The sequence below is a fragment of the Triturus cristatus genome, chromosome 9 (genome assembly GCF_964204655.1).
Source record: "Triturus cristatus chromosome 9, aTriCri1.1, whole genome shotgun sequence".
Classification (NCBI taxonomy): domain Eukaryota; kingdom Metazoa; phylum Chordata; class Amphibia; order Caudata; family Salamandridae; genus Triturus; species Triturus cristatus.
Window position 1 is genome coordinate 792,656,767 of NC_140592.1, and position 24,467 is coordinate 792,681,233.

General features: G+C 43.7%; 1 protein-coding gene across 1 annotated transcript in view; it reads left to right on the forward strand.

The window, feature by feature from the left end:
- PRKCH (protein kinase C eta) overlaps window positions 1-24,467 on the forward strand; it is a 536,393-nt gene that overhangs the window by 447,191 nt on the left and 64,735 nt on the right. The window contains exon 10 of the mRNA XM_085626180.1: window positions 11,443-11,597. Within this exon, the coding sequence (XP_085482306.1) occupies window positions 11,443-11,597 (155 nt within the window). The remainder of the gene's footprint in view (window positions 1-11,442; window positions 11,598-24,467) is intronic.

The following is a 24,467-nucleotide window of genomic DNA, read 5'->3' on the forward strand; positions in this document are numbered from 1 at the left end:
TTCAGAAGCCTAAATGTAAAACTGCAAACAAATAAAGAATAACGTAAAACAATTTTTTAGGGTTGCCTAAATCTTTTCAGAATGATTTTAGAGCAAACTGAGTGATAATTGCCTAGCTACAAAAAGATAACCTTGATTATTTTACACATATTATTTTTCATCTACCAACTCACAGCTGCTCCAGAATAACAAAATGTAAACAATTAGCTGGTATTTTTATCTAAGAAATGTGGGTACACTTCTTCCGCAGTTAAATGTACTTAATTAGAACTTGGCCTAGTTTTCAAAAATCTGTCACGTTTTCAAAGTGAGAAGCTGGCGCAGTTTGAAAAAAGTCAGAGAGAAAAAGAAGGGTTTGAACACCGAGGGTTTGAACACACTGGCATATATTGTTGAGTGCATCCAGAAGGAGATGGGCTGAGAAGTTACCCCTGCAGGGTCTATTGTCCCCTCCTCCATAATGATTTGCGGCATCAGATCGACTGTTGATGAGCAGAGATAAAGAGACTCCGTAAGAAGGAGGAGTGTTCTGGACCTCCTGTGCACACCCAGGGGTAGAGGCCTTTCACAGGGAAGGAGGGTTTATAAGCCCAGATGACCCCCATCAAGCCCTGTTTGGCTCTGCTGTCGTCTGCGAGAAGAAGCAATGTCCCACTCACCCATCCCTTAGATTCCTCATAGCAGGTGATTTTTAGGTTTTTGTCAAAAGTTCAACAAAACCAAAGATTATGGGTTAGTTTCTGGCACCTGCTGTTAAATTGAAATTGGTCTCAACTGACTCTGATGTGGGTTTCGGGCTGGATTGAGGTGAAGGGGGCCTGCTGATACCCTTTGCCTTCTAGCTCTACCCCAGGGTTGCTTACATCATGGTGTCTTCATTTGCTGGGAGGCCTGTGATATGTCTTTACCATGGGTGGCTCCCGCTGGTTATTTGGTGTCAGTCTGGTGGTTTCCTGATATGGTACACTGTAAAGAAATAAGATAATACACATGATGGTTATATATTTTGATAACGATTTTAGAAAAGGAGGTTACGCCAAGCTATTCAAGATATTAAGACTTGCAGTGTTGTCACGATGTCAAAGTCTGCAAGATGTGTTTTCACTTTCACATGCTTCTCATGTCTACCATGTCTTGTTCCTCACATTGCAAAGTGTGTACCCAAGGTATTGGGAGCAAGTTAAAATTGTGAATTTTTTCACCTGGGACATCAGAGTTTTAAGGCTGATGTAATAAAATAAGCTACCGCTGCCTAACACCAAACAGTGGTCATGTCTTCCTATGTGTGTGAAAAATAGCTGAGTGTGCGTACTATAGGCGACAGACGGAAAAACCCTAAGACCGCCAGTGCCCGGGCTAAAGGCAGCATGAGCAGCAGTAAGTAACCCACGTCGCTCTAATGGCAGCCAATCCCAGAAGCCGAAGCCCCATACTTCCCGGGTGGAACGTGCAAAGCTAACCACCTACATCTACTCCTACTGTGAAGTTAGGACACATCACCTGCCTTCGAGAAGGCTGTTCTTTCCTCACTTGCCAAATTTTGAGGGTATGGGGGCATATTATCAAGGTTATCTTCTGGTGTCAACATGGGCTTCTATGGGAATTCTCTGCGGCATATTATCAAACCCATTATCGCCGCTTTAGCGGCTGTTTTCTGCCGCTAAACCGGCGATCATTTTAACGCCGTCCTTGATAATATGCCCCTAAGTTATTTATTTTAATTCTCTGATCAATATGAGGTCAGACAATTTATTGTACCACTGTTCGATAAATAAAAAAATGTCTCGTATCGCCTTGTAACTTGTTGGTACATTAATGGTTCTTGCACTTCATTTCAATATCGCCAAAGCTTCGACCTGTTCCATTCACATATTGGTTAGATGTTTTGGAAAGCTCATTCTCATCTAATTGTGAATGTTCTTAGTACTATGTGGGTGTAAACAAAATTTGCTTTACACTCCTTTATGTGCAACCACTGTTTCATTCGCATGGCAATACATTTTTAATGCGTGATGTAAAGTCCGCAATTTTTAAAATTTTGTTTGTCATTTTATTGTGTGAATTATACTCACTTGAAGAATGCACATATTTCTGCTTTTTTAGGCACAAGCCTGTTTGCGCCTGAAAAGAGACTTCGTGAATATGCTTCCTTCAGTGAATTTTACGTGGCTGTTGAATGTGCCCTACAATGTACTCATTAGACCCGTGTACTCCTCTGTCATCACAAGACACTCTCTAATAATCTTAGGCCTTAAACTGGTTTTTCACATCCATAACTATTGTTCATGGCTTCTGCTTTCTGAAATACCTCATGCATTATTTCCTTTCGTCTGTGGTGAGTGTAGAGTATTTAAGCATCGGAGTTGGTACATTTAGGTTCCTACCCGCCACTCGCGTACACTAGTAGCAAAGGCAGGATACAACGAATGTGATTGGATGATGGAAGTAAGTGTGAACACACTACAAGCGTCAGACGTAGAACAATGTCTGCATCAACATACTAAGGCAGCTTGCGTAGGCGGGTATTCTTACAATCACGTGCAGCGGTATAAATAGCCCTCCACGTGACTGGCAGTGTGTGTTTGCTGACAGGGGCTTAGAATTCCAGAGGTTTTTTTTAACCCCTCCCAGATGCCTGTCTCAGAATGACAGAGCTAGCATTTCATACACACAGGAAGGACATTCTTTCAGCAGAGGCGGCAAAGGAGCAGAGAGAAGGCACGACCTCTCCCAATCATAACATTCTAAAATAAGTCCAGGCACTCCAAAGGAATCCAAGAAAATATAAAAAATTTGTGGTAACCCATAATGTTGTTTTGTAGTATGTTTGAATAAGAGGGCTTAGTTTGTGTTAGTTTTTTTAATGCTAACAGTTTATAATTTCCATATGGAATATAGTGATAAATGGGATTTATGATTCTTTATGAATTGATTAGAATCCAGGGATCATTTGGAGTCCAGCAAATACTCTGGGACAGATTTACAAGCCCCTTGTGATAATTTTGCACCGCTGTTGCATCACTTTTTGTGACGCAGCAGCGGTTTAAACAATGCGCCACATTGCAGCTCATTTACAACGTGACGCATCTGGGGAGATGCCGCAAGTTGTAAAGCCCAGCATCACATTATACCCGTGTCAGGTATAATGTATGCAGGGTGGGCGTTCCCACGCAAAAAGCCATGTAGAACTGATGCAGTGAAATTTACAACATTTCACTGCGTCACTCTACGCCTTCACTGCGTCAAAATCCCTACACCTGCTCAGACCAGGCGTCAGGAATGACACCAGGCTTTTAAATGGGACTCACCTATCTGTTGTGGCGCATTGCTGGAGTTGCATTACTTTCATTAGCAACTCCAGCAATGTGTCACTTTTGGGTCAACAGGTGCATCAGAATTTTTGACCCACCTGTCAATCCTTGAGCCATGGTGCGCTGTATTGTTAATGGTGCGCATCCATGGTGGCGCAAGGGTTTCGTATGGAGGGGCAGGGAAACGGAGTCATCTGTACAGATGCGTCAGTTTCTTGTAAATCTGCCCCAGAGTACCTACCAGACTCCTTTAGAGAACACACAGAAAGGCAACACTAAAGAATGCATAGAATACGCAGTAAGTGATTCAGTCCAGATTTTTCATTGATATATAGTATGTTCTTTTAATGTCGCAAGATGATCATGCACAGCAGCAGCAATATGGCCAACGTGTTTCGCCCGCACAGGGCTTCCTCAGGGCAATAATAGAAATAGTCCAATCTTGCTCAGATCGCTGACATACCACGATCACTACTTGATTCACTTCACAATAGTACGGCAATCCTTCTTCAATCCCCAATGTTATATAAGAAAGATTCTTCAATTTATCCCGCACTTGAAGTGAGCGTGTCACGAAAACTTCTTAGGCTCACCGCCACCGGTCAGTCTTGCCTGCAGCTTCTCCACCTGACTCGCAGTTCCTCATCCCCATTTAGAGGTGAGGAACCCATGCCTGCCTCCGCCGGCTCCTCGTATGCAGGGGAATCAGTTAAAGGACACAGAGCGCAGGTCGAAACTGTTTGCACAGCAGGGCCATTGATTTTTTTATTTTTTATTTTAAAAAAACTCCTTCCTTGGTAGGTTGTTATTGAAAACTAAAGAAATGTAATAAAACAACCATGGCTTTCGCTTAAAAAAGTTCTTTGCTTCAGTGCAACCGCCACATTGGCGGCTGCTCTGACAGTTTTAGAGATACCCGCCTGTCTGAGCATGTTCTCTGAATCGGGAGGCCAGGCCTCTGCCAGGGGAGCTAAGGAAATGGCCTCCACTGACCTAGTGGGGTGGCAGGGCGCACACCCTTGTTTAAATGACCAATTTGGAGGATGATTTAGAGATGGATGGTAGCCAAATATTCTCCTGTTTCTGGAAGAAATACTAAATCCTCCATTTAAGGATTCTCCCTTTTTGGAGAATGTGCCAACAAAATGTGTTGGACTATACTATGGAGAATGTTCTGTTATCAACCACCTCTGATTCAGGCCTTTGCTTAAACAGTAGTACTTGTTCTAGGTATATAGATCTTGGAGCATATTTATGACCCAGTTGCATTCCACTTGCATCACGCAATGCAATACATGCATGTTGCATCTAAAAATGATATTTGTGAAGCCACGCAAGGTGTCATAAATCTCCAATAAAGCAACGCAGCTTGCCTTACTCTGCACTAGGTAGGCATTCCAAGGAAGGTGCATGGGTGTTCCCACGCAACTCCAATGGATTTTGACGCATTCCCAGATATTCCAGAACTGGTAAACCTGGGAATGTGCCAAAAAGATACACCTTCCCAGGAGAGGCGTGAACAGGAGAAATACCTTTATTTCTCCTCATTATTTCCTCTTTCTAAGTGTGCTGTATTGGAATATGCCTCTTAGGACTGTTGTTGTGCAGGATGGTGTCCCATTCTGCACAAAACCAATCCTGCATGCAAGACGGGCACCCATGCAACCTGGTGCAAGGGTGCTTGCGTTGGCGCTAAACAGTCAAAATGTCACCCCTTGCAGAGGAAAAAGCAGGAATGCACTGTATTCTTTTAAATATAGTGCATTCCTTCCGTTTTGCTGTCATGCAGTGTAGCGCAGCACAGCACAACAAGGTGGCTTGCTCTACTGCGTGAGAAATCTCATGAATATGCCCCCATGTATGCAGTCAATTCCCGCTAGCAATCGGCTAGCCTCCGCCCTATCTCTCATTGCTGATGTCTGAAACAGGCAGGAGAGGCACTGTCAAATATAAGGTGAAGTCTACAGTGAGGCAGTAGGTTGGCTACGGGACAAGGAAAAAATAATACATTCCTACAAGATGCACCAAATTCATTTTTTCTGTAAGGTTAATTAATATATGACTGCCTTGTGCTAACCTCTGGCTGAAGTAAACGGTGATTGCACTGATAAATATTTGAAAGGTTGAGGGCGATGTTCACATCAGCTTTTCCTTGACCCTATATCTATTTCTGTTATTTAATTGTACATTGCACATTATTTGTATAGCTCTGTGTTCACCACTTGCTTGGCTGCTTGGTACTTCACATGTGTCTGTGATTGTGGGTTTTCCTCGCAGATGATTGCTGTGAACTTCTCTTACATGTCATGGACCCATTAGTAGACTTAGATCTATTCATGGCAGTGTTGGACCGCTTTGCCTTACAATCAGGATTAAAGATCAGCTGGGGGACGTCCTGTACATTCACTCAAACCCTGCAGCAGGAACACTCGATAGACATGTTGGGGAATATATACTGCTCCATTGGGTCTCTGACTCATTTAAATATTTAGAATTCTAACCATATCACACCAGGAACGACTTACTAAATGCTCCTGTGATCAGGTTTTGGTGATAACGTGAAGTCCGTGGCATTCTGGATTATGCACCCACTGTTCAATGTTGGTAGAGTGGACCTCTTCAAAACTGTTATGTTGCCTCAAAAGTTATATTTCTTTGACATACTCACAGTGGATCTCCTTACCAGATTTTTTAAGGACTAGCAAGCCCTTTCTTTGAAACTGGTACTGGCAAATGTGGAGTAGTCCTAAGGAAAGTACACCAACCACTGACTCAAGGGGGGTGTGGACCTGACTTTGAACTACAGTGTAGACAGCTTATACCATACCCCAGTGATGTCTTCCAAAGTTCTAAAACTAACAGGGCCGAAAAACATGAGTAAATGGTTGAGGATGGACATACAACAGATGGGAAATTGACATAATCAGTGTCTTGTGCACCTTTCAAGAGGCCAGAGAAAACCTTTGAATTCACAGACAGATTCTTGCCTCAGGAGTATGCTCTGAGAGTTGCAGAGATTTGGAACCAAGACCTAAATTAACCTGTGATGCATAATGCCATAAATACTTTAAAGGTAATATTCACACATGAGATTTGGCTGTGGAATAGTGATGATCCTATATAGAGCATTACCACAGTACAGGGAGAGTGACGTCTCAGATGGGAGCCATAGATGGGAGAAAAATATGGGCTATTTGACTTAGAAATAGAAATAGGCTAAAGTAAGTATACCAAAACTGTAGCACTTAATGCCCAGCTGAAGTTTATTCAGTTAAATTTCTTGACACCTAGAAAGTAACATAGGTTATATTGAAATATTAAGGATCGGTGTCCCAAATACTGTCTTCTTGCATATGGAACTGTAACGCCCTGGCCATGCTTATTCACTTCAGCTTCCTGCACCAGACTTATTTGACACCTAGGAAGTTACATTGGATTTATGTAAATATGAAAGATGCATTGCTGTAGCTGGTAGTGGTCGAATGGTAGCTTTTTCCGTATGGTCTGGTTTGTCCTACCTTTGTACGTTACTTGGTCATGAGTAGTGGATACTAGCAACAAACTATTAAACACCATGATTGACTGCATGCTTGAAGTTTGTCTCTTAGGAATTGGCCTAGACCCAAATCTAGGAAGTATGATAGTGATTGCAAAATGTTGTATAGCTATGTCCTGGAAATTGTTTAAGGGCTCTAACAATAATATTGGGTTGTATAAGACACAGAGGTTGGCTGAAGCAGAATGTAAAGGAGTGAAGATGACAAAAACAAGAGAGAAGAATTATAGGATGCTGGTAGCGTGGGAGCTACTACTATTGTAATTAAAGAGACTCACAGACAATACACTACCTTAGAACGGTCAGTCACAAAGAACTGGGGTGCACACAAAAATGTATGATTTAATGATAATAAACATAATATGAGTAACGACTCCACATAGAGCCCTTCAATGATAATAAACCTGTCTGAATGAGATAAACCGTCCCCGGGGAAGTTATAAAGTATTAGTTTTTTTTTATTATTGTGTGAGTTTGCCTGCCTTAACCATAGGATAATGAATATGCCACAATGGAACCTGATGAAACAGATGCAGAATTTTCTGATGTGCCTATATGTTGCCAAGGTATACATTTTTATTAAAATGTAATTAAGAGGTTTAAAAAAAAAGGATCAATGTCAATAACTGTTAAATTATTCTCTGAGCGAGGAGGCACATAGCTATCAATGATGAAGTAGATGCCAGGGAATTAGACCCTATGTATTTTAAGGATCCACTGTAACCCACTTCATTTTTTAATACTCGATAAACAGGCAGAGGGTCCATTTTCCATGCTAGCATGACATCCGTTCTATGACTCTGGGACCAAGTAAATTATGTGATATAGAGTGATATGGTTTGGAGAGTTAAAGCTTTCCCCATACTGGTGCTACGTAAGTGGATGGATCTTGTATCTTACACCTAACACATATGGCTGCAGTATTTGTCATGGGTTGTTTCTACTAGGTGTGTCACAGTAGAGGTTCACGTTTTCACCCACCACCTAACCAAAGTCCGCTGCTGCACTGTGATTACATTTTGTGCCCTGGTAGACTGCAATCTGAGAGACAGGACTAGTTCAGGTTAAGTGGCTGCATTTTAGAGTTGAGAAATTGTGATATTTATGATTGGGCAATTAGTTATGTGGTGTGTCACTCTGGATCTTGGGCCTAATAGCCACCCAGCATCTCAGGCTCTATTTCTGCCCATTCTCATGCCCAGTAAAATTCTCCCATATTCAGCCTCGGGAAGATTAGGAGCACAAAGATCTCGCTCTCATTGCAAAACATTTTTCCAATGACAGCAAATAGGGCAATCTTAATTAAGAATGTCTCGTACTGAAATTTCAGGGAGGGATGCAGTTGGCTTGGCGAGGTATACTGCCACATTCACATCAATGCTCCACCAATAACTGGTACAAACACACATTAAAGAAACAAGTAGCATCCGTTGCTAATTGTCCGAACTCTCCAAGTTGGTGATCTACCCCCTCAGATCTCACTCCCTTCACAGGATATCAAATATAAAATCTCAGTGATATCATTGCATAGTTATAAATAAGGTTCTGTAGCTAAAATGAAGAGGTTCATGGAAACAAGTGAATTATGTAGTGAAGTGGATCATGTTTTGCTAGAGGTGGTTTGATGCGGTGAGATGTGTTGAGATGTGTGATATGGTGTCTTGAATTTTGTGTTGTAGCTCAGGTGATTATGTTGGATACTGGGATGTCAGGTGGAGGCAATAATATTTGGTGAGGCGGCCTTCTTCGTGTGATGTGGTGTGGTGTAAAATAGGATAGGCCCTGAAGTGCTTTGCCGTGGGGTTTGATGGGATCTACTTTGAAGATCTGCAGTATGCTGCAGGGTGTCTGTTTTTCCTGTGCACTAATTATACTTGCAGGTGGCTTGCTTTGGAATGTTATGACATGGTCTGGCCTTTTGTGGTGGAGTGTGTTTTGTAGAGTGGTAAGGTGGCATATTTGGCAGCCACTTGCAAGACTTTGTGGAGAGCGGTGTAAGAAATGATTTGTTGGTTCTTGGTGTTCTGTCAGATGTGTGGATATTTCCAGATGTTTATCTGAAGGTTTGTGGCATTGTGTGTTATGGTATCATATGGATATGTATGATGTGTAAAGAGGTGTAGTGTCTTGTTGGATGGTGTGTTTATATGGTGGACGTGCGTTTTGCATGGTGTGGGAAGGTGACAAGGTGAAGGGTGAGAGATATAGTACGGTTTGTTGAGTCAGAAGTAGCCAAGAAGGATGTAGAGATGTGTAACTGTTGCTATGTTGATTGGTACTTTCATGTAAAAACTGTGTAGTTTGATCTGGTGGTGCATAGTATGAAACGTTTTGGGTTGTGTATATTGTCCTGCAACAGCATGTGGTCTGACATGAGTATTGATGTGAGCAGTTAGGTGTAGTGGTAGGCTGGGTATATTGAATCTGAGGGAATGTGGATTGGGATGATGCAGTGTGGTTTGATTTGGAGTAAAAAAAAGTGTGGTGATGAGTGATGCAGTGAGGCTTGATATGATGTTTTCTAATAGTTTGCTTTATATGTGGTGTGGTTTGGTGTGGGAAATTGTGTTTGGATGGCGTGTTACAGTACATTGCATGGTTTGGTGTTCTGTCCTGATCTCAAAGGTCCGAAGCCAGATTCATGGCTAATAATTTATCTTATCACATTGCCTAACAAGTGATAAAATTAAATGTTCACTCTTTGGCTAGTGCAAAAATTGTGTTTTGCAACAGCTGATTGGTTGAAATATTGGTGAAAAAGTTTCCATTACAATCTATGTAATATAAAATGGAGGTGCAAATTGCACCAGTACTGATGACATTAGTACAATCGCACCAAGTATATTATTTCTCAAAAATATTACACTACTGGGATGTGTAACTCCTTCTAGTATTGATTTATAAATGCACTTTATTGGTGCAGACGTTACAGTCATTGACTGCGAGTAGGGTATGTAGATTGATCTATGTGCAACACCTGCAGTTTATGTTTATTACTGATATATTTAAAAGAAAGAAGTGCTTTTGAAGAACAATCAACCGTACAAGGATAATTCCCCTTTTTGTCAAGAGGATATTTTGTCTGCTAACTTTCAAGATCACATAGGACTCTTTATAAAGAAGTTATAGTACATCAAACATACAAAAGAAGATGGGAGGAATGCTTGGAATTAGTCTCAACAACTTGCAATTGCTCTGGGTATCATTCCAAGCCATCGTTTTTCACCCACTTGACAGACGCTACCCTTCGGCAGAACAGTACGGACCCTGCTTCTCCTGGGAACAGTCCTACCTGAACCGCCAGGTGGGGTTTTTTTCAGAACATAACTCAAGAAACCCCAGACCAGTTTGAGTCTTATTAGGCCTTGTCAGTGACGTATAGCTTGCATCCTGTGGAACAGCAAGCAAGGGACCCAGGTGTGGACATACCCATGGCCACTTAGGACATTACATCTAACACACAAAATGTGATGGGTGGGATGCTTGCAAATTGTCTAAATCAATGGCAGTCCCTCTGGATAGCATTCCAACTCCTCATTTGTAACCCACTGTGCAATTTTACACATAAGGCTGCCTTATGCAAGTCACTACTAACCCCACTACTCATAGGATCAGTGCATCCCGAGCTGCGAGGTGAGAACCCCTCTGGAAGGGAGCACCAGCAACCCCAAAGCAGTTGATTCAGCTTTGTTAGTGACTGCCAGTAGTTTAGACTATTTTCAAGCCTACTTTCCATCATCCTTTTGTGTGTACCTTTATAAAACAACTTGAGAAAGAGGCATGTCATATTGAGAATTAGCAATCAAAATATATCACTATAAATATATCAATATATATAGTCTTTGATCCTTCAAAGACTATTCTCCCAACGAAATGTCTGAACTCTATGAGCATAAATCTTGCCCATAAAGGCATGGCTGTTCTGGCTTCACATGCACTGACCTTCTGCCTCGATAAACATTGCTGCTTTTTGGTAACCTAGTAACAGAAGAAAGTAAAAACACTCTGATTTTATGACATTTACATTCTGGCTGCTGCTTCCAGCATCTTGACATTTCAGACGGAAGACTCTTTCAAATTAATTTTTACAGCCATAAAAGCCAAGACACTGCATAAACGGCAATTGCGAGTAGCCCATGAGGACTGAAATATGCTGACCATAAAAGGGAGAGAGAGAGTTGATTTTTTTTAACAACAATATGTATGGCAACGTTCAGTTGGGATAGATATAAATGCATTTGTGTATTCATGCGTAGTCATGCTCAACAATCACTCAGTTTCTAAATGAATACCTATATTTATGTGAACAACCACATCTAAATGTTGAAAATAATCTAACTGGTTGTAAATGTGCATAGCTTGTAAAGTCCTCAATGTAAATATGAATGTATGCATACACAATCATAGACTCCTCGTTCAGCCCTATGCATGTTCAAATGTCTTCCTTTTTTCTAGTATCCACCGCTTCACGTGCTATAAAGGCATATACACCTTTTTGCTCCTGAAAGTCGTTTTTTTTTTACACCACAAATGTATTTCTGCAAATGATCCATATTGATTTCTCTATCTTTTAAGGATCGCCTCTTCTTTGTCATGGAGTTTGTGAACGGTGGCGACCTCATGTTCCATATTCAGAAATCCCGGCGCTTTGATGAAGCTCGAGCGCGGTTTTATTCTGCAGAAATCACCTTAGCCCTCATGTTTCTTCATGATAAGGGAATCATCTACAGGTAAGATTTTAAATGTAGCATTTATCTAGTGATGCAAACAAGGTAGTGGACTCAAAGGCATGATCATTTTTAGAGTGTCATTGCTAGTGTCTAGTTACCTCTTTACTGGCCAGAGTCGGATTGGTAAGGCAGGAACTCGGGCAACGACCGAGGGGCCGGTATCGAAGTTCCAGCTGTGTGGCAGCCTGGGGGGCCGATTTGGGCTGTGTCTGGTGTGTTCACATGTTGCCAGTGGCCTAGTGGGGTCCTGAGTGGCCTTTCTGGAGGCAGATGGGCGTCCATTACCTCCCTTTTATCAACGGGCAGTGGTGTCACTTCCTTTCTCTCACTGGGCTGGCCAATTAATGTGTGCATACTGAGCGGGGGCAGGGGGCCTGAGCAGAAGTGGCCTCACTTGTTTTCAGTTGTTCATAAAACTTCGCCAAAGCAGTGTTTTGAGGATAGCTAATGTGGGCCACTTTTTTTTTGCGTGCCTGGGCCGATTTCTAATCCCAATCCAACCCTGTTACTAGCCCTATTGGGAATTACAAGGTCAGCAGAACAGCTGCGAGTAGAATGAGGATTCCTAGGGTTCAGCCCAGAATCCTGCTAATGCTTCAACGCAGCAGTTAACAGGACCCCCAGTACCATTCCTACCAGGGGTGCGGAATTAGCCTGCTCTCCGTACCAGGGTACTTGTAATGAGGAGCTAACAGTAACAACAAATGCCCAAACAGCGGCAATTAAGTTTAGCTAGGTTAGCCTGCAGTTGTGCAGATATCATTAAAGGAAGTCATGCCACCATCTGGCAAGGAACTATGGGACCCTTTCCAAGTTGGGCACAAACGTTTTTTGTGTGCAAAGGTTTTTTGCTCCAGATTTTAGCTGTGCGCCTTGAAAAATGTGTGTGCAGAACTGTGCAAGAGGTGCAATAGTGTGTGCTAAATTGGGTGGAATATCATTTGGGCATGTTATTCCCCAGTGTTTACTACAAAAGATACCAGATGCATGCACATTTGGTACTTGTGCTGGGGGAGAGGTGGGGGGGTTAATTTGTGATAACCACCCAAAATGGAAGACAACGCAGCCATTTGTCAGAATGGTAAAGTTACAATTTTAGCGTGCTCTGCTTAGGAGAAAAGTCACAAATGCCGGTGGCCCCTTATATTTCGTATTCATGCAGTATTTTGTGTCTTTGTGTTGGCGCTGAATACCATCCGAAGAATGAACATAGGTCATAGCCGACATGTTCATGTATCAAGGTGCCATTTCATAAGTGGATGGATTCCATTGCTGTAAATTGATTCTCAGTCAGGTCGACAAAAATAGATTCATGGAAAGTACAAATTCAAGGTTGAACCAGAAAGAATCAATAAGGTGAACACGAGCTTTGCTACATAAGATGCAACGTTGTCATCTAAACCTTGTTTGGATGTGTAGACATCTGTAGAGGGGAAAGGAAAGGTGGAAGGCAGAAGGAACAAAAACAAAGATGTAGAATCACAGGTGTAGAGTTCCATTCTAAGCAGAACACTGTTATTGTTTTGCAGAATTATGGTATACCTTTACTCTTCCTGCTACACCTACCACTGTACACCATAAATGATGGACAAGAAAAGCATGGGCTAGAAACAATACTAACAGGGAAGAAATAAGAGTGATAGACAACAATAAATCTGTAGACAAAAAAGGTAACAGCAATTATAAAAGTCATTGACAGTAAAAGGTAAATGGCAAGCAAAAGAACTGGGCAAGATAAATGCATGGGCAATCAGAAAAGAAAAAATATAATGGATAAAACATCACTTGACAAGAAAAGGTTAGTGGCGTAGAAAGGCACTGCAAAAGAAAAGCAACGGACAAGAAAAAACTAATGCTAAACAAGACTGACAATAGGAAGGAAAAGAGTTATGTGCAAGAAAAAAGTAAATGAAAAATCACTGTTCTTCATTTTAAGGCTGTGATAATTCCAAAGAAGGTGCAGATGGGTGTTTGCACCTAAATCAGAATTGCTAGTTTGCATAAAGGTTGCCCTGACCCTGCTGTTGTTCTTTTTTAAGTTCAAGAAAAGGTTTATTGAAAAGATTATTATGATCATAAAAACAATACTTCATATATGCAGTTATTTGTTAATACATAAATACATGAAGGTGTAATAAAACAAAATAACGATATATAATATCCATTAAAATAGTAAAAGGATAATATAGAAGATGATATGAATACAAGCAAAGGTTCACAGAAATTGTAAATAACAGTACATGTCAAAAATACACAATTAAAATAAAAACAATATATATATATATTATAGAAAATGATAAATTAAACATAATTATAAATAAACAATAGGAGGTCAAGGAGGCTTGGTCACTTCTTGTTGTGAGGGAGCAGGTAAAGGAGTTTTCTTCACGGTATCGTCTAGAAATTGTGTGTGTGGGTCCCAAAGGTGAGAACGTTTAGTAGCAAGAGAGATAGGATGAACGAGTGTTGTATCGAGGCGATGATTGTGACATACAGCATACCACCAAGCTAAATAGGACAATTTAGAGGAATCTTTCCAGTTTTTTGACATTTGCTGAAAAGCTACAGCTATTAACAAATCAATAAGTGATAACTGGGATTGACTTGTTTCCCAGTCCGTTGTTAAACTACCTAGGAAAATGTTTGTAGGGGAGAGTGGAATTGTGGTGTGAAATATAGTGTTGATTTGGTTCCAGACCTGTTTACAGAATATAAAAACATGTGGACATGTGAAAAGCATATGATGGAGATCAGCGTGAACATGGGAACAGGTCCAGCAAGTGTTGAGATTTGTGTTGTGTATTTTATGTAGGTATGTGGGGGTAAGAAACAATCTGTTGTAAATAAAGAAGAGTGTTTGTGTTGTGCTGGCCGCTCTGGATGATTTCCTAAATTTCGTCCAAATTCTGTTCCAAAAAGAGATAGGCCAATTTGTCCCCAGATCGGATTCCCACGAGAGTTCCACTTTGGTTTTGTCTCGGATCTCAGGAAGTACCATTAAACGGGAATAAATGGTGGACGCTTTGGGGTTTATGTGCAAAAGGTTATGCCATGGGAAAAGGGGGTGGGAGGGTGAGGAAGGTGAAGATTTGAGTTTAGCATAAGTATCAAGTATTGCTTCCTGCAAAGTCAAAAATGTAGGTTTAAAGGAAGAAGGCAAATGATAAAGAGTTTGTAATTGCGTAAATTGATTGGGTACGCCCTGATCTAAAAATTGATGAACCCAGAGTAGACCTTTATTTCTCCAAGCCTTCCAACCTATTGAGAAGGATTTGTTTATTGTGCCAAATTGTGGAATTTCAGAAAAGTGTCTAAATTATGTACTACTAAGTGGGGTGCAGTGATTAGTAGTTTACAGGATTGCTTTATTATGGGAGTAGAGAGCTTTTGTGGTTTGCGAGTAAAGGAGAGATATTCCTGAAATGTGAAGGGAGCTAAAAACGAGGCCTCAAGATCCACCCAGAGAGGTTTATCTTCAGATTGATTAGTGATCCAATTTGATAGTTGTCGTAACTGAAAGGCTTTGTGATAATTGGAGAAATGGGGGAAATTGACACCGCCTTCAGATTTTGGTCTTGTTAATTTCTGTAATGCCATTCTTGGTTTTTTAGCATTCCATAAAAAAGAAGTTAAAATAGAATTAATCTTTTGAAAGAATTTAGATGGAATGGAAAGTGGAATGTTAGAAAGGATATACAAAACTATCGGAGTCAACATCATTTTGATTGTGCCAAGACAACCCCACCAAGAAAAATGAAGGGGATGCCATCTTGCGACCAAAGTTTTAAGTTTGGCAGAACATTTGTCTATGTTTAAAGAGATAGATGTCTTTATAGAGGGAGAGAACCAGATACCAAGATATTTTATATGTTTAGGGCTCCAAGTAAAGTTGGAGATCTTAAAATCATCCTTAAAGGTGTATTTGGTTAAGGGTAATATCTCACATTTTCCTCTATTCAGTTTATAGCCAGATACCAATCCATAGGCCTCCACCTCTCCCATGAAAGCTGTAAGTGAAGATTGTGGTTTGGAGAGAAAAACTAAAATATCATCAGCATATGCTGCTAGCTTAATTTGTTGAGGATCCGAGACAAAACCTGTGATTGAGTTATTCTGGCATATTCTTGAGAGAAAGGGTTCCAAGACCAAATTGAAAAGAAAAGGGGACAAGGGGCATCCTTGGCGTACTCCTCGTTTAAGATTAAAGTAGGGGGAGATGAGGCCATTGGTAGATATGGCGGCCTTGGGCTCAGAGTAAAGTAGGGCTATTAAAGAAATGATTTTCGGTCCACACCCAAACCACTTGAGAGCGTGGAAGATAAAAGGCCAGTAAACCCTAATCAAGGCCTTTTCTGCATCTAACGCAATTGCCGCCAAGGAGTCCGGATAATGTGATGATTTAGATAAAATGTCAAAGAATAAGCGTGTATTGTCAGTGATGATGCGACCTTTGACAAAACCTGATTGTTCTTTTCCAAGCAGCATGGGAAGATATGGTTCTAATCTTAGGGCTAGAGCTTTCGAGAACATTTTATAATCTACGTTAACTAAGGATATAGGTCTATAATTCTTACAGTAACGTAAATCCTTATCAGCTTTTGGTATTAGGCAGATCAAGGTTTCGGAAAAACAGCCAGTGGAATTACGGGAAGCGATAAAGGAAGAAAGAAGAGTGTGGGAGTAATAGATGAACGAAATGTAAATAAAATTACACTGTGAAGACGTCTGAGCCTAGGGCCTTGTCTTTTTTAAGAGTTTTTAAAGCATTTAACAAATCTGTTTGTGTAAGTTCAGCTTCCAAAGAGGCTAAATCTAATTGGGGATTAATATGTTTTTGAATTGTGGAAAAATATTGGGATATGTCTGTATCTGAGGGTGTTTTTTCTGGTGTGTAAAGGGATTGATAGAAATGTACAAATTCTTGTAGTATTTCAGTTTCTTTGAATTTCGGTGCTTGGCTATCATCTATAATGGAATCAATATGAAGTTTCTGTTGTTTAATCTTTAGATAATTGGCTAGAAGTTTGCCTGATTTATTTTGGCCACCATAATACTTTGCTGAGGATTTCAGTAAGTATAGGGAGGCCTGTTCGGTAGTGGATTCGTTAAAAGCGATTTTTGCAGTGATGAGATCTTTAAGGGAGTCCTTCGACTTGGAGGTGTGGAAGGAGTGCTCAAGTTTTTTAATCTTAGCAAGAAGTGTGTTATGTAATATGCGGGAAACTTTACGTTTATTTGACATAAATTTAATGATGAAATCCCGAGCGGTGGCCTTAAAGGCGTCCCACACTGTATGAAACGAGACATCATTCGTTAAATTAATGTGAAAACTGCTGTTGTTCTATGCTCACATTTTGCCACAGTATATATCTAGCAAAATTTGTATGGGGAACAAACTCGTTCGTTTTTGCAACACAGAGAGGGGCAAAATCATGCAACATTACCATTATATTCTAGTCCGGCCTGAGAACACGGATTGGGAAGTAAAATCCTACCAAGAGACAAACGAACACCGTATTTGTATTTCCCTGAGAGATTTTTCAGCAACCATGTACCTGCATCAGTATTTTTATTTTACCTCAGTGGACAAAAAACGTGGGCCAGAAAAACCACTGGAGACGAGAAATGTACTGGGGAAGCAAATGAGGATCCGTAAAGAATAGGTCAAAATGATATATTTTTCCAGAGTAGATAACCTTTCATTATATCTTTGTACAGAAAGTATTGGTCCTTCAGGCCATACAAAGAAGGTGCACTTTTGAGCTGGCCTTTTCAAAGTATGAACTTTACTTTTTCCTGGAGGGCTGCAGATTTGGGGGCTGCTTTCAGGGTTGGATGTGCTACTGTGATCCAGCTCAAAGGCTAGCTTTGGTCTGATTGAAGCCACAGCCTCCTGCCAGTGACTTTTTAAGTCTGACCTAGGGACAGCTGTAGCTTTCTTCCTTTGCCTGTGTTACAAAACAAATCATAAATGTAAAAAGCTTACACATGTGCATACATAGAGGGGCTTTGGTTCAGATCTCTTCACCTATTAGTCTCTTCAACAGTCATTCACATTTTGTTTCTGCACGCCAAAGCATATAGGATGGGGTTGTGGGTCGCCCACTCAGCCATTGGCTCTTTACCCTGTGAGTGATGGCCCTTTGCCAGATCACATGTGCATATCCGCATTAAAAGCGAGGTGACTCAATATGTTATTTTTAAAAAGCTTTTTCTTTAAATTCGTTCTCCTTTTTAATTCTTTTCATCCTCCTGATGTAGCTAAACAATATATTTGGTTTACAGTTTGAGCTCTTTGTTCCAATAAAAATCATATTTTCCTTTCATATGCGTTAAACCCAAAACCCAAACTAAAAAGAGATTCAATCCCTGTTTTCAGTACGCTGCCTTCTAGGAACAAGCATACTGTTGTGTTGCAATTAAATGCAACGTTTAATTATTTTCTTTAAGTTAAACATTTTGTATTTGTTATTTTATGGACATATATGTTTTTGGGGTAAATACCCCAAAATAAACATTATGAATGAATTAAGCGTTTCGATTTTATTATTTTTCTGGGTGCGCTTCGAGTGCATGGTTAGAAGAGTGTTAAATGGGATTTAGCCTACGTGGACAAAATTGACACATAGCTTGAGGTTTTCTGGAAGGGTAGTGCTTCATTAGCACACAAGCGTGAATGTTGCGGAGGGTGCAAGAAAAGATGCAGCAGCACATGCAGAACTTACAATCTTTGTGTGTTGAGACACCTATAGGTAGGCCGTGAGCCAGTGCAAATCTGTGTAATCTGACCCAGAGCCTTTAAAATACACCAGAATACCTCCTTCAAATAATTCTTCATCTTTCAGACCTCACAGCCTGCAAAATTTACAATTTGCATTTGCAAAACTAAAGTGATCTGTTTGAGTTTTCAAGAAGATGTGATATCAAAAACCACATCCACTTTGAAGAAAGTCATCTGAGGGAGTGGAGAAGTCTAATAACCCCTATGTTGGTTACCTCGGCTCATTATCTGAGGGAAGTTCCTTTCCTATGACTTTGAACAGTTGATCTGTATGGTTGTATGGTTCATACTAGGGACCTTCACAAAGTAATTGCTTCCCTAAGCACAAGAATCTGTGTTCTACATAACCAGTTTGGAGCACTGGGGAGGATTAACATATGTGTCAGACAATGGAACATAGGGAGTGAACATTGCTCAGAAGAAGACAGCAGAGCAGTACCTCATACGTCACTCTGAGTATGCAGCTGTTTCCACAAACCTTGACCATTTTATTCTCACAATATTTCATTTTGTATCACCGAAAATCTCAAATAAATTTAAGAAACAAGAATGTGAAGCAGGAAGGTGTCAGCACTGTGAGGATTTCAGTAGAAAACCTCTAAAAGGGAACAAGTGTTTAGAATATAGCTTTACACTCTCAAGAATAGGACAAGCAGAGAGGTCTGTGCCTCTCAAAGTCCAAAAGGGTTCTGCTCTAACTTCTAACAGTGTATAAATTAATTGAAACACACAGGTACATTCTCATGTTTCGATCCTTCCTATACCCTTCCAGGAACCAATACAATTTCACTTCATGTGCACAGAGGCAACATCTCCAGATTTTCTCATCCCACGAAACCTGGACATTCACACGGCCTTGGGTATTACGCCGTTCCTTATACGCAATGAGCAGAAACCTTTTCCAGCATATTAGTTCTTCACATATTTGCCAAGATATTCTTCTCAGGCCTCACTATCTCTAATACACAGTACTCCTTTCTCTAGCTAATGAAGCCTTGAAACTGCATCTGCAGAGGAGAGAACAGGCAAGCCAACCAAATGCATTTCAAATTCAGGCCTAGTTAAATTAGCTTGTTTAAACACTGAAGTGTGCACCTTAAATACATGACTATATGCATACATATGAGTTCAGAATACATGCAGCAATATAAATGCAACTTAAGTAAATAATGCCATTCCCTTTCAAAAAAATGTGACGTAACCTGAGCTATAGTTGTAAATGTATATGTCATTTCTTCATGGTTAGGCTAAACATTAAAATGCACACGTTTATAAATCTCTTCTTTCTATAGTGAACGCAATTCGGTAATACATTTAAATGCTTTGCTTCTCATTAATAAAGTACACTTAGCACACAGTATATGGTGCTAAGTGCACGTATATATTGCATTTCTGTGATGTGTAAGGGTGGAGCTAAAATTACAGTGCTCCAGCCCCATTGCATTAAATACACATTGGGGGCCACATTTACTACCATTTTGCACCGGTTTGTGACACAGAAGTGACACAAACTGCTGCAAAATGTTTATTTTGAATTTACTTTTCAGCACAAAATGTGTTTTGAATTAAAAGCTTGCCTGAAAGTTGTATTATTTTGCATCAAAGGGGCATTCCACAGGTGCTACATAGGTGTTCCCATGCAAACCCCCATGTGTTTTAAAGCAAAATTCCATCTACTAATAATAGTAGACAGGGTTGTGTAACAAAAAAGAATGCCTCTTTGAGGCAGGCTTAAATAGAAGGAATGATTTTATTTTTTCAAAAACATCTGTCTTTCCATGTGCACTGCACTGTACAGAACACATTCAAGATGGGAAGAACTTTCAGGTTTGTCTAAACATAATAGTTTGTACTGGAAGGGTACCCATTCAGTACAGTACCAAAAGGAGAAGGGTTAAATCTAACTGTCAAAGTACCTGACACAAGAGAAGACGTAGAGTGCTGGGGCCCCTCCTCTATAAGGAATTCTCCCATAAAAAGGGAGTCATATTGAGGCGCCGATCACGATCCTGTAAAAACCGGGTACGAACCGTCGGACGGAGCATATTCTCCGTCCGACGCGTACCCGGTCGGCAAAATATACAAACATGGAATTACGATTCGCACGGGAACACCATTTCCGTACGAATCGTAAAAAACCCCGACCGAACAAAATAAACCTACAAATGCGATCCGGGAAAGCGCCGACCTGACGTCGGGACGCTCGCAGCCTGCCATTCACGAACCAGGAATTACGATTCGCACCGACGTCATCCCGCACGGTGAATATTTTCCGGCTGCCAAAAACTGCCGGGAAATCAGGACGACGCGAACAAGGACTACCAGTACGCGACGGACAGACAGGACGACGCGAACAAGGAGGACCAGTACGCAACGGACAGACAGGACGACGCGAACAAGGAGTACCAGTACGCGACGGACAGACAGGACGACGCGAACAAGGAGGACCAGTACGCGACGGACAGACAGGACGACGCGAACAAGGAGTACCCGTACGCGACGGACAGACATGGACCCGAACCTACGTGTCATCCCGGCCCTCATAGCAGTCGACCTCCTCTACAGGTTCGGACGCAGACGCCGCAGAAGGTCAGAACAACTAAGGGAGGGGGGAAAGTGGGGGGGGGTGGCAGGACCAGGGCAGGCCACAAACCCCCCACCAAAGTCACACAGCACACATGCCCTGGACATACCTGACTCCCAGGCCCTGGTCACTACGAGGGGGTGGGGGCGTGTCCAGCTAAGCCAGCGACCGCCACAACGGAAGTCCTTCACGACGCGAACCGGCAACACAACCAGACAGGTACGTCCCGTACCCACGCCTGAAGAGCGTGGGTACGAGTCGTACCACGCCCACACCCACGTCACCCCAACCATGGCGGGACGGCTCGTACCCACGTGGCAAAGGCCTGGGTACGGGCCGCACAAGCATCACATATCGTGGGGACGGATATGTACGGACCGTACCCCCACCCCGTATGCATGGAGCGTACCCCCACCCCAACAGTGTAAGTACGACTCGTACCCTCACCTCGAATGCATGGAGCGTACCCCCACCCCAACAGTGTAAGTACGACCCGTACCCTCACCTCGAATGCATGGAGCGTACCCCCACCCCAACAGTGTAAGTATGACCCGTACCCCCACCCGCGTACGTATGGAGCGTACCCCCACCCCAACAGTGTAAGTATGACCCGTACCCCCACCCGCGTACGTATGGAGCGTACCCCCACCCCAACAGTGTAAGTATGACCCGTACCCCCACCCGCGTACGTATGGAGCGTACCCCCACCCCAACAGTGTAAGTACGACCCGTACCCTCACCTCGAATGCATGGAGCGTACCCCCACCCCAACAGTGTAAGTACGACCCGTACCCTCACCTCGAATGCATGGAGCGTACCCCCACCCCAACAGTGTAAGTACGACCCGTACCCTCACCTCGAATGCATGGAGCGTACCCCCACCCCAACAGTGTAAGTACGACCCGTACCCCCACCCGCGTACGTATGGAGCGTACCCCCACCCCAACAGTGTAAGTATGACCCGTACCCCCACCCGCGTACGTATGGAGCGTACCCCCACCCCAACAGTGTAAGTACGACCCATACCCCCACTCGCGTACGTATGGAGCGTACCCCCACCCCAACAGTGTAAGTACGACCCGTACCCTCACCTCGAATGCATGGAGCGTACCCCCACCCCAACAGTGTAAGTACGACCCGTACCCTCACCTCGAATGCATGGAGCGTACCCCCACCCCAACAGTGTAAGTACGACCCGTACCCTCACCTCAAATGCATGGAGCGTACCCCCACCCCAACAGTGTAAGTACGACCCGTACCCCCACCCGCGTACGTATGGAGCGTACCCCCACCCCAACAGTGTAAGTACGACCCGTACCCCCACCCGCGTACGTATGGAGCGTACCCCCACCCCAACAGTGTAAGTACGACACGTACCCCCACCTCGAATGCATGGAGCGTACCCACATCCGTGTATGTCATGAGCGTACATATTGTGAAATAGGAGGGGTGTGTGCAGAGTCCTCCCAGCAGTGCCCAGAGACAGGAGGGGTGGGGGCCTATCACTCCCAGCAGTGCCCTGAGACAGGAGGGGTGGGTGCCTAACACTCCCAGCAGTGCCCAGAGACAGGAGGGGTGGGGGCCTATCACTCCCAGCAGTGCCCAGACACAGGAGGGGTGTGTGCAGAGTCCTCCCAGCAGTGCCCAGAGACAGGAGGGGTGGGGGCCTATCACTCCCAGCAGTGCCCTGAGACAGGAGGGGTGGGGGCCTATCACTCCCAGCAGTGCCCAGAGACAGGAGGGGTGGGGGCCTATCACTCCCAGCAGTGCCCTGAGACAGGAGGGGTGGGGGCCTATCACTCCCAGCAGTGCCCAGAGACAGGAGGGGTGGGGGCCTATCACTCCCAGCAGTGCCCTGAGACAGGAGGGGTGGGTGCAGAGTCCTCCCAGCAGTGCCCTGAGACAGGAGGGGTGTGTGCAGAGTCCTCCCAGCAGTGCCCAGACACTGGAGGGGTGGGTGCCTATCACTCCCAGCAGTGCCCAGAGACAGGAGGGGTGTGTGCAGAGTCCTCCCAGCAGTGCCCAGAGACAAGAGGGGTGTGTGCAGAGTCCTCCCAGCTGTGCCCAGAGACAGGAGGGGTGGGGGCCTATCACTCCCAGCAGTGCCCTGAGACAGGAGGGGTGGGGGCCTATCACTCCCAGCAGTGCCCAGAGACAGGGGGGCGGGGGCCTATCACTCCCAGAAGTGCCCTGAGACAGGAGGGGTGGGTGCAGAGTCCTCCCAGAAGTGCCCAGAGACAGGAGGGGTGGGTGCCTAGCACTCCCAGCAGTGCCCAGAGACAGGAGGGGTGTGTGCAGAGTCCTCCCAGCAGTGCCCAGAGACAGGAGGGGTGGGGGCCTATCACTCCCAGCAGTGCCCAGACACAGGAGGGGTGGGTGCCTATCACTCCCAGCAGTGCCCTGAGACAGGAGGGGTGGGGGCCTATCACTCCCAGCAGTGCCCAGACACAGGAGGGGTGGGTGCCTATCACTCCCAGCAGTGCCCAGACACAGGAGGGGTGGGTGCCTATCACTCCCAGCAGTGCCCAGAGACAGGAGGGGTGGGGGCCTATCACTCCCAGCAGTGCCCAGAGACAGGAGGGGTGGGGGCCTATCACTCCCAGCAGTGCCCAGACACAGGAGGGGTGGGTGCCTATCACTCCCAGCAGTGCCCAGAGACAGGAGGGGTGGGTGCCTATCACTCCCAGCAGTGCCCTGAGACAGGAGGGGTGTGTGCAGAGTCCTCCCAGCAGTGCCCAGAGACAGGAGGGGTGGGTGCCCATCACTCCCAGCAGTGCCCATGGAACGCAAAGGGTGGAGTAGCCACAGATACCATGCCCACAAATGTCAGTCAGGTGCACAAAGACCCTGCAGTACATGTACCACATGTGTGCGAGGCTGGGAGTATACGCATGCATAGGGCCAAAAAGAAAACATGTCCACATGAAGTCATGTCAATAGGCCACATACACAAGTACAATGACTACCAAGGATGCCACGAATGATGCAGGTGGAAAATGGCTCAGCATGCATGTGCAAAAGTGAAGGACTACGTCACACACCCAGCTAATGGACACACAGCTCTGCGCTAAAGTCAGGGGACACCCTGCAGGGAAGAAGTCAGGGTACACAGAGGAAGGAATACACCTTGGGACAATTGCAACATGCAGCAACTGCTTACATGAATGGAGAAAGTTAGCTAACACCGTGTGATGGCACACAGATCCCAGGGTCCCCCCTATGAGCAGCACACTACTACATTTCTCACACACCCAACACATGACCAACACCCACAACCATGTAGCAGCCCCACCAACAGCAATGCCAGCAAAGCAGGAGTGTTCCAAGGGCAAAAAATAAATAGCTTTATTCAGCATGAGCAAAAAACTAGTATGAAGTAAGTCCAATATTAACAAAGCCCATAGGGCAGTCCAGGAGTCCCAGCTGGATGGGGGACACAGTGGGATGCGTGTCCCCTAGCTTGCCTGCACAGTTACAAGCCGTTGTCTTCCACAGGGGTCAGGGC